Below are 10,814 nucleotides of genomic sequence, written 5' to 3'. Positions count from 1 at the left end.
TCTGCAGAAAGTTTACCAATGTGTTATTGATCTCAAGAGACTGTATTAAAATAATTTACAAGATTTATTCATTGTTTTCCTTTGTGAGCATTTCTGACTATTATTATGGAAGTTAAATTCTGTTTAATTACGCATATATTTATTTAAAATGTACAGCCATGATAGAAATTTTGAAGGACTTCTCAGTAACTTTATGTCTTACTAGAGGAAAGACTTGAAAGCATACTGGCTGGGGAGGCAGAAGATCTGGATTCTGGTTTCTACTTAGTTTAAACTTTCTTGGACTTTGTATCTGTAGAATGAAGGATTGAATTAAGTTATCCTTACAGCCTTTTCTAACTCTTAAATTTTAGGATTGATTCTTAATGGTTTAGGATTTGTTAACAGTGGAATTACCGTAAATGCCAAATCCCATTGTTTTTTAGGTAATAAAAATTATACTGAAATCATTTGAAGATAGTTTATGTTTAGTCATTGTAGAAAGGCAATTAAATACCCCTGCTTTACATAATTGAAAAGCAAGTAGTGTTTCCTTCAATAGGAATATAGAGTATAAAATCTCCTAAAAATTATTCTTAGTGTGCACCAAAGTTATTTATTACTGTTTTTTTGAGATGGAGTCTTGCTGTGTCGCCCAGGCTGGAGTGCAGTGGCAGCATCTTGGCCCACTGCAACCTCCACCTCCTGGGTTCAAGTGGCTCTGCCTTGGCCTCCCAAATAGCTGGAATTGCAGGTGCACGCCACCACACCTGGCTAATTTTTGTATCTTTAGTAGAGACAGGGTTTCACCACATTGGCCAGCCTGGTCTTGAACTCCCGACCTCAAGTGATCCGCCCGCCTTGGCCTCCCAAAGTGCTGGGATTACAGGTGTGAGCCACTGAGCCCAGCCGCATGTGCACCAAAGTTAAAATGTCTGAGAAAGAGGATGAAAAATTTTACAGTTTTAGGGCTGGGTGTGGTGGCTCACGCCTGTAATCCTAGCTCTTCGGGAGGCCGAGGCTGGTGGATCACTTGATCAGGAGATTGAGACCATCCTGGCTAACACGGTGAAACCCCATCTCTACTAAAAATACACACAAAAAATTAGCCAGGCGTGGTGGCATGCGCCTGTAGTCCCACTGTAGTCCCAGCTACTCTGGGGGCTGAGGCAGGAGAATCGCTTGAACTCGGAGGCAGAGGTTGCAGTGAACTGAGATCGTGCCATTGCCCTCCAGCCTGGGCTACACAGTGAGACTTTTTTCTCACTGTGTCTCAAAAAAAAAGTTTTAAAACATCCCTCCCTATTTTATAGCTAATGACATAGATTTTATAGGTTACAATACAAACTATTTCCTTTATGTTGGAAAATGATTTGAGGAAATGATTTTATGTATATTCATGATTTCTGCCTTGAACGTTTTGCTTCTTTGTTAGGTTCACAGAATCAACTTGAAGCTGTAATTAAAACTAAAAAAGTAAAGCAAAACTGTCAGGAATATTACATGACACTTTAAAAGATTTATTCACAAGTTTAATATATTCACAAGGTACAAACTTGAAAGTTACAAAAAAAGCATAGAGTGAAAAGTCTATCCCTAGTCACTCATTTTTGCTCCAGCCGCTCACTTCTGCTCTTTGTAAGCAATAGTGTTGCCAGTGTCTTGTGTCCTTCCAGAGACTGTAGAAGCAAATAATTTTTTATTTAAAAATTATGTTTATATTTGAATAGGTGATACATATAGATGGCAAGAAAATTCAAAAGCGCAGGCAGTGAAAATTTTCTTCGCTTACCCACAGCTCCCCAGTTTCTGTTTCCCTCTGCAGTCATTGTTTCTTATATATCCTTCTGGATGTTGTCTATAAATATGGAGGCATTATTAGTGTACAGCATGGTGGTTTTTATGAGCCATCCCAAGTGTAGTATTTATTAGGATAGTGCATTAAAATGATAAAATAAATCATACATAGAAAGTTATTGCAAAGTTTGGAAAAGATTGAGTCAAGTAGCCATTGTACTACATGGCTTTAAAAATTTCAAACAACACAGGTGTGCACTTCTTAAACTCTCTTCTTCATGGAGTATTATAATCTTAGTATAAATAAGTAGGAAGACATGAAACAAGAATATAGAAATTAAGCTGAGGACATTTTGTTTCCAGGATCTGGGAAAGAAACAAGTTTGTGAACTCAAAAGTGATTGCAGAGCATCTATGTGCTGTAGGAAATAGTTAAGTTGGTTTGAAGCAAAGCCCTTCGTGGGCAGAAAAGCCTCCAGAGCGCCAGGTGTCGCTGTGGTTCCGCGATGAGAGAGGGCGTGCGTCTCTGTGGTTATAAAGTTGGGGGTGGAGTGGCCGGGAGATGATGGCTGATGAAGAGGAAGAAGTCAAGCCGATCTTGCAGAAATTGCAGGTGGGGCCTTAGATTAAAATCTGTGTGTGTTTTTGTTACTCCGAATGAAGCAGGGAGTCCAGTTTATGTAGTGCCCGCGAATTCCCCGGCACACACGCGAAGCTGCGTGCGTCTGTGCGGTTACTATAACAACCCTCGAGGGTGCAGCCGCAGCCAGCGAGGGAGCCTCCCAGTGTGTTGGAACCTCCTGCTGTCTACCTGACTGCGGTTAATTTCAGTCCTGTATGGAAGAGGATTTGTTGCTCCTAACTATTCATGTACATTTTTAGAGAGGACTTTGTTTTCTCGATTCATCCATAACGAATAGCATATACATGTGTATGGCAGATCTGCATGAACTATTATCACATGTTGTTTTGATCCCTACAAAAGCCATTTAACACCTTTCTGCTTTGAATATGGCAACAATCACACTGATGACTTGCACTGCAAGTGTCCTGGTTACTCCCCTTAGGATTTCAGTTTTGATTTCTTTCAACATGTGTAGTTCCACTTTGGGGTCTGATGCAGAGGGGTCCAGACTCCACGTAGTCGACAGATGACTGTGCTTCTGAGTAAGACTAGGCTTTTGGGCTTGGTAGGGAGGCGTTAACTAATTGCTTGGCTCTTTGCCTTTAAGGCCCCACGATTTTCCTTAAACCTCAGGAACTCAGTTCTTCGTTCTAAGACAGCCTGTAACTTAAATATTAGAACTATGACAGGCTTGTAACTTGCCTAAAGGTGTTTAACGCTAAAATTTAAATATTGGTGAAATTTCTTTGTTCTTGAGTAGATTAAAATAGTAACTAACACTTTTTAGTGTTCCAGCTGATTTGGATTAACTTCATTTTATTCCCTAATTGTGACTGACTGAAATCAGAGAATCAATTCTGGTTCTATATTAGAAACATTATTGGTGTATATACGTTTGTATATGTACAGAAAAGAATCTGAAAAGGTATACAAATCAGTGGTTATCAATGAGGTTGTTTGGGGGAATTTTTTACTTTCTGTTTTTTACATGTATCTATTTGAATTTTAACAACTTACATGTATTGATTTTGCCATGAGAAAATAAGTTTCTAAAAACGTTCAGTCCAGAGGAAAACAAAACCAAACAATAAAACCAAACAAGTTCTTGAATGTTTGCTTTAACAACTAAAACCAATCATTAAGCCCCCCTCTAAAACTCTTAATTTGCAGCCATGTTGATTTCAGGACAAAAGGAAATTGGTTGTAATTTTTTATGAGAATTGTCTTTTCCTAGGTTCATTTGTGGTAAATGTCCTAAGCAGCTTGGGAGAGGATACTTTGGTTATGTTGGGGTGGGGTCGGTGCAGGAATGGAATAAAGGAGTGAAGTAGAGAAGAGGAAAAGGATTAGATAATGGTGTTGCTGTTCATGGAGATGGTGGTAAACTTTGATTTCATTGTTATAGACATTTTAGTGTAAAAGGAATGTATAAAAGGATATTTCTCAAAGTGTGTTTTACAGTTTCATTACAATCATCTGGGGTGCCTGTTAAAAATGTAGAATTTTGAGTTCTGCTAAACTGTTAAAATCAGAGTCTCTGCAGGCTGGGTCTTGGATATACTACAATAAAATTTGAAAAGCATTACTGCAGAGGGTGCTAGTCTGTTCTCTTCATTCTGGATAGGATTTTAAATTAAGTATAGCACATATGTATTTGTTAGAACAGGGGTAGTTAGTTAGTTAATTCAATCAAGTATAGTGAATGAGAGCCTATTATGTCCCAAGTCCTGTTCTGGTGCTCAGGTGTAGCTGGAAACAAAACAGAATGAAGTCCTTTCCATCCTGGAGGTTACATTTCAGTGATGGAGGCAGACAATAGACAATTAATGATAGGCCACATGATTTTAAATAAGTATGAAGAAAAATAAGAGTATGATTTAACAGTAGACGAGAGAAGGAAGATATTCATTTGGTTTGAGTAATTAGGGAAAACCTCTCTGGAATTGATATTTGATCTAAGATCTAAATGATGATGAGGAATAAGTTATGCAGAGATCTGGAGAAAGTGTCCAGGCATAAGGAAAAGCATGTGTAAGGGCTTCCGGGTGGGCTGAGCTTGATGGGTTTGAGAAACTGCATGAAGGCCACTCTGGCTTGAGTATCGTAGGAGAGAGAGTGCTGAGAAGTGAAGTTTGTGTCAGGATGGGTGGTGGTAGTTCAGCTCATAGTCTTCTAGGCCATGATAAGGACTTGGATTTTATTCTGTCTGCAATGGGAAACTATTTGAAGGTTTGTGATACGATGTACATTTTTTATAAGATCACTCCCACTACAGTGAGGAGAATGAGAGAGAACAGAAACAAGATGACTGGTTGAGAAGTTCTTGCATTCCGGGCAAGTAATGAAGCTGATGTAATCCAGGAGTGGTCATAGTGGGATGGAGTCAGGTGGATGAATTCAGGATATGTTGTGAAGACCGTTGATTAGACTCGATGGGAAGTGATTATATATTTCTGCTGCCATCTGTTCAGTTTCAGGAAAGAATAGGGTATCTCTTGTCCAAAATACTTAGGATTAGAAGTTTTTTGGATTTCAGATCTTTTTGCATTTTGGAATATCTGCATATACATAATGAGATAACTTGGGGATGGGACCCAAATCTAAATATGAAACTTGGTGACTTATGCCTGTAGTTCTAGCATTTTGGAAGGCTGAGGTGGGGGGATTGCTTGAAATCAGGAGTTTGAGACCAGCCTGGGTAACCTACGAGGCTGTCTCTCTTTTTTTTTTTTTTTTTTTTTTTGAGACTCTGTTGCCAGGCTGGAGTGCAGTGGCGTGATCTTGGCTCACTGCAGCCTCTGCCTCCCAGATTCAAGCGATTCTCCTGCCTTAGCCTCCCAAGTAGGTGGGACTACAGGTGTGCGCCACCATGCCTGGCTAATTTTTGCATTTTTAGTAGAGACTGGTTTTCACCATGTTGACCAGGATGGTTTCGATCTCTTCGTGATCCGTCTGCCTCGGCCTACCAAAGTGCTGGGATTACAGGCGTGAACCACCGTGCCTGGTGACCCTATCTTTTAAAAAAGAAAAAAAAAATTGTTTCATTTACACTTTATACACATAGGCTGAAAGTAATTTGATTCAATATTTTTAATAATTTTGTGCCTGAAACAATGCTGTGACTGCATTTTGACTGTGTGTCAGGTGTGGAATATTCTACTTGTGGTGTCAGCATTTCAAAAGTTTTGGATTTTGGAGGATTTCAGATTTTTGGATTAGGGATGCTTGACCTGTAGTGGAAAAGCTTTGCCTCATCTGACAGGAAGACTCAGAGGCATTTAAGAAGAAAGAGAATATTTACTTGTAAAAAATCCAAGACACCCGGAAGATGACTTGACAAAAAATTCGAACTAAACAAAACCACAATAAGCATTTAAAATAACAAAATGCGGCCGGGCGCGGTGGCTCAAGCCTGTAATCCCAGCACTTTGGGAGGCCGAGATGGGCGGATCACGAGGTCAGGAGATCGAGACCATCCTGGCTAACATGGTGAAACCCCGTCTCTACTAAAAAATACAAAAAACTAGCTGGGCGAAGTGGCGGGAGCCTGTAGTCCCAGCTACTCGGGAGGCTGAGCCAGGAGAATGGCTAAACCCGGGAGGCGGAGCTTGCAGTGAGCTGAGATCTGGCCACTGCACTCCAGCCTGGGTGACAGAGCCAGACTCCGTCCCAAAAAAAATAAAATAAAATAAAATAAAATAAAATAAAATAAAATAACAAAATGCTGCAAAAATACCAAAGTTACCAAGTTCAAATTGGTATGTTTGTGGTGGAAAACAATGACTCTCTAACATGTTTATTATATTCACAAAGGTTGTATTGTATTTTCAGATATCAGCATATGAAAAATCAGCAATAAAATGGTTTTGGTTGAGAAGTCCAACTTTAAGGGTAAATTTCAAAGTGTTATTCTTTGAGGACCAGGACCATATAGAATGATCTTACTAACTTTTGGTTTATCTTAAGTTGCAGTGTTTCCCTCCTCATGACTGTGGTATGTGAAGTGTTTAGTCATATTAGAAGCCCTGCTGGGGCAGGGAGAGAAAACGGTCATCACAGTACAGACACTGGCATGGGACAACATGGGACCATGAGAGCTGGCCTGGGGTACTGGCTGCTTTTCCTTATGATTTGTGGCATTTTAGTAAACCTGTCCACTTGCCTATTGTACCATTCCTAGGTGAGATAAGAGAATTGGTCTTTCTAGACCAAGAGACGGTATGGCTAGCCAATTTCCAGTTTCCCTGTCCAGTGCTCTCTCCACTTAATGGTTCCATTGTCATACTTTTTAGGAACTAGTGGATCAGCTCTATTCATTTCGAGACTGCTATTTTGAGACACATAGTGTTGAGGATGCTGGGAGGAAGCAACAGGATGTGCGGAAGGAGATGGAGAAGACCCTACAGCAGATGGAAGAAGTAGTGGGTATGAGCCCTAGAGACTGTGCAACCCCCCATCCTTCAGTGAAATGTGATCGACCTTTACTCCCTCCTCGTAGACTCTTTGGTATCCTATCTGTTACTGTTATAGGGTAGTACAATGTAATATTACTTCTCAGGGCCCCTGTGCAACTTTTCATTCCCTAAGCTACTTTTTCTAAAATTTGATTATAGCAAATGGCATGAAATGAAAGAGCATACTTACTGGAACTATTGCAGTAATTTGACTTTCTGCCTCTAATTTCTTTTACTTTCAAATCCACTTATATAACACGATGGCCATGGTCATCTTCCTAAATCATTACTTCATGCATTTAACCTGATCCTCTTGTCTGCCTTTTGACTCGCTGAAGTCTAAACCCCTTAACCTGGTATTTAAGTGTCCATTGTTTTACTCTGTTTTCTAACCTGATCGCTGACTAATTACTTGTAGAGGAACTTTCTGTTTCATCCAGGTTGAACCATTTATTCTCCCTTGAACATGGCCACATGTACTTTTGATTCTGTGTCTTTGTTTATGTCATTTTCTAATCTGGAGGGTCTTTTCTTTCTCTCTGTCTTTTGTTTTAATGATAGCTATTTGTCCTGACTCCTCTTGACTTGTTAAAGCCCATTCACTGGGCTAATGCTGTATGCTCTTTTTTGTGGTTTTAATTTTCCATGTTTATGCTTTGTCTTCACCTAGATTGTAAATCCCTCTAGGAAAATTAGCAACCGAGCTGATCCTTGTAGATAGGGGCCCAAAAAACAGATGGCAGAAGCTCTAGAAATAGTGCTTTCTTTGTTGCCCAATTAGCTAATATAGCACTCTGCTTATGGTGAGCTTTCAATAAATGGTTTGTTGATAAATATTTTCCTCAACTCTTTTTATTCCTAAAACTGACATGGAGTTATTTTTTGAGAGAAAGTGCCCTGGTCTTTAACTGTAAGATTGCTTGTTTTTTTCCCACTTTATCTTTTTTTTCTTCCTCTTAGGTTCTGTCCAGGGCAAGGCGCAAGTTCTGATGCTAACTGGGAAAGCACTAAATGTGACTCCTGACTATAGCCCTAAGGCTGAGGAGCTTCTGTCAAAGGCTGTGAAGCTGGAGCCCAAGCTGGTGGAAGCCTGGAACCAGCTGGGTGAGGTGTACTGGAAAAAAGGGGATGTTGCAGCTGCCCACACCTGCTTCTCAGGAGCCCTTACCCATGTGAGCTGCCCCCTATCCTTTTGGAAAGCACAGATGGGAAGGATGAATTTCTTTGGTTCTATGAGTTTTCCTAGGACATGAATACCAGAGTAGAACTGAAATTGAACTAGGACGGAATCAGGAGGGAGGAAAGGTCAGAGAGCAGACCTGAATGAGGAAAATAGAGGCAGGGTCCTGGGAAAGGAAGATGATGATGGGATCAGGTTCAGGGGGAGAAAGGAAGGAAGTGAAGAAAAGTTAGCAACTAAGCTGATCCTTGTAGTTGGGGGTTGAAGATACAGATGGCAGCAAGAATTTAGATGAAAAAATTAAGCCTGGGTGTGGTAGCTTATACTTGTAATCCTAGCACTTTGAGAGGCTGAGGCAGGAGGATCACTGGAGCTCAGGATTTTGAGACCAGCCTAGGCAACATGGTGAGACCTTGTCTCTAAAAAAAAAATAATAATAATAATAGTAATAATAATATATATATATATGCCAGATGTGGTGACTCATGCCTGTAATCCCAGCACTTTGGGAGGCCGAGGTGGGCAGATCGTTTGAGGTCACGAGTTTGAGACCAGCCTGGCCAACATGATGAAACGCCACCTCTACCAAATACACAAAAATTACCTGGGCATGGTTGCACGTGCCTGTAATCCCAGTTCCTCAGGAGGCTGAGGCACAGGAATCACTTGAACCCAGGAGGTGGAGGTTGCTGTGAGCCAAGATCGTGCCACTGCACTCCATCCTGGGTGACAGAGTGAGACCCTATCTCAAAAAGAAAAATATGGCCAGGTGCGGTGGCTCACCCCCGCCCGTAATCTCAGCACTTTGGGAGGCTGAGGTGGGCAGATCACTTGGGGTCAGGAGTTCGAGACCAGCCTGGCCAACATGGTGAAACCCTGTCTCTACTAAAAATACCAAAATTAGCCGGGCATGGTGGTAAATACCTATAGTCCCAGCTACTTGGGAAGCTGAGGCAGGAGAATGACTTGAACTCGGGAGGCAAAGGTTACAGTGAGCTGAGATTGCGCCATTGCACTTCAGCCTGGGCGACAGAGCAAGACTCCACCTCAAACCAAACCAAACCAAAACAAAACAAAAAATTTGAAAAAGTAAAAAATTAGATTTAGAAGATTGAATTCAGAATACATCTGGGAAGGGGAGGTAGAATCGGGAAGATTGAGTATGTGCCTTTTCTATTTGCAGTGCAGGAACAAAGTCTCCTTGCAAAACCTGTCAATGGTGCTTCGCCAGCTGCGGACTGGCACTGAAGATGAACATTCTCACCATGTCATGGACAGTGTCCGACAGGCTAAGCTGGCTGTTCAGATGGATGTCCATGATGGCCGCTCCTGGTGTGAGTGCTCTCAAAAGATATCCAACAGGGTTCTAGAGCAGATGTTTTCAATCAGAGCAACATTTGCAGTCCATCTTTTGAGTCTGCCTCTGAGGTTTAAGCCAGGGCATCTTTGTTTTGAAGACACACGAAAGACATTTTGGTGAACTGCTTTTCTAGGAACTCTTCGATCTTTTGATCCTAGTTTTCACATAAGCAAGGCAGGGCTTTTGTACGGTCTGTTCAAATTTCAGTTTGGGGACCTTGTTGCTCTATTGTAGGGGAATTTTGGGTATACTAAGTATCGTGTCGTTCTTGATTTGGGTTTCATGTGGGACCTCTCAAATATACTTTCAAGAATGATCAAAATAAGTCATATCTTGAACTTGGACTCTGAGATGATTCGTCACTGTGTTTCTCTTTCAGATATCCTTGGGAATTCATATCTTTCCCTTTACTTCTCTACTGGCCAGAACCCAAAGATCTCCCAGCAAGCCCTCAGTGCCTATGCCCAAGCAGTAAGTACTTATGGTCAACAGGCCAGATGAATAGGCAACAACAGAAGCAGAAGCGTTGTTCAGTCTTCTCTGTGGCCCTTTAGCAAGCATCACAGGCAGTGGCAGTGTTTGCTGGCATCTCATTTGTGTGATTTTGCAAAGATGTGTCTGCAGAGATGACTGACTTCTTATAACGTGAGTGTGAGGAACCACTTGCATTGTGGTGCGTTGATGCTGGATAGCTCCTTAACCTGTCTGGGTTTCTTACACACATACATAACCAAATCACAGAGCTGCCTCAACGTGTTCATCTTTCTTAATGAGAAGAAAGTTATTAAAATAATGCTTATTAATATTTTTGTACCGTCTTTTTTTTTTTTTTTTTTTTTTGAGACGGAGTCTCACTCTGTCGCCCAGGCTGGAGTGCAGTGGCCAGATCTCAGCTCACTGCAAGCTCCGCCTCCCAGGTTCACGCCATTCTCCTGCCTCAGCCTCCTGAGTAGCTGGGACTACAGGCACCCGCCACCTCACCCGGCTAGTTTTTTTGTATTTTTTAGTAGAGACGGGGTTTCACCGTGTTAGCCAGGATGGTCTCGATCTCCTGACCTCGTGATCCGCCCGTCTCGGCCCTCCAAAGTGCTGGGATTACAGGCTTGAGCCACCGCGCCTGGCCACATTCATTTTAAAGAACAATGAAAAACTTATACTTCAGTGTAAATTAAGTGCTATTCCCAAATTAACCGTTAGATAATATGGCTCTGGATTTCCCTTGGGCTGAAAGAGAAAACAATGTGTAGCTTGTTCTGTGTCATTTCCTAGGAATTAAGTGAATTAGATTATTTAGGTTTTCAAGAAATTTATTTAGGTTTTCAAGCATTTTTGTATTGATAGGCATTTGCATAGGGCTTTCCCTTAGACTTTGAGTGCCTTTTTTCTTTTTTTTTTTTTTTTTTTTTTTTTTTTTTTTTT

The 10,814-nt window shown here is 41.2% G+C and overlaps 1 protein-coding gene across 1 annotated transcript in view; it reads left to right on the top strand.

Moving 5' to 3' along the window:
• The first annotated feature begins 2,283 nt into the window (after positions 1-2,283).
• TTC5 (tetratricopeptide repeat domain 5) overlaps positions 2,284-10,814 on the top strand; it is a 17,941-nt gene continuing 9,410 nt past the window's right edge. The window contains exons 1-5 of the mRNA XM_025391583.1: positions 2,284-2,389; positions 6,694-6,826; positions 7,816-8,027; positions 9,219-9,369; positions 9,775-9,866. Of these exons, the coding sequence (XP_025247368.1) occupies positions 2,339-2,389; positions 6,694-6,826; positions 7,816-8,027; positions 9,219-9,369; positions 9,775-9,866 (639 nt within the window). The 5' untranslated portion in view covers positions 2,284-2,338. The remainder of the gene's footprint in view (positions 2,390-6,693; positions 6,827-7,815; positions 8,028-9,218; positions 9,370-9,774; positions 9,867-10,814) is intronic.

Source organism: Theropithecus gelada, chromosome 7b, assembly GCF_003255815.1.
Source record: "Theropithecus gelada isolate Dixy chromosome 7b, Tgel_1.0, whole genome shotgun sequence".
NCBI classification, from domain to species: Eukaryota; Metazoa; Chordata; class Mammalia; order Primates; family Cercopithecidae; genus Theropithecus; species Theropithecus gelada.
This window is presented reverse-complemented; position numbering and strand designations above follow the sequence as displayed.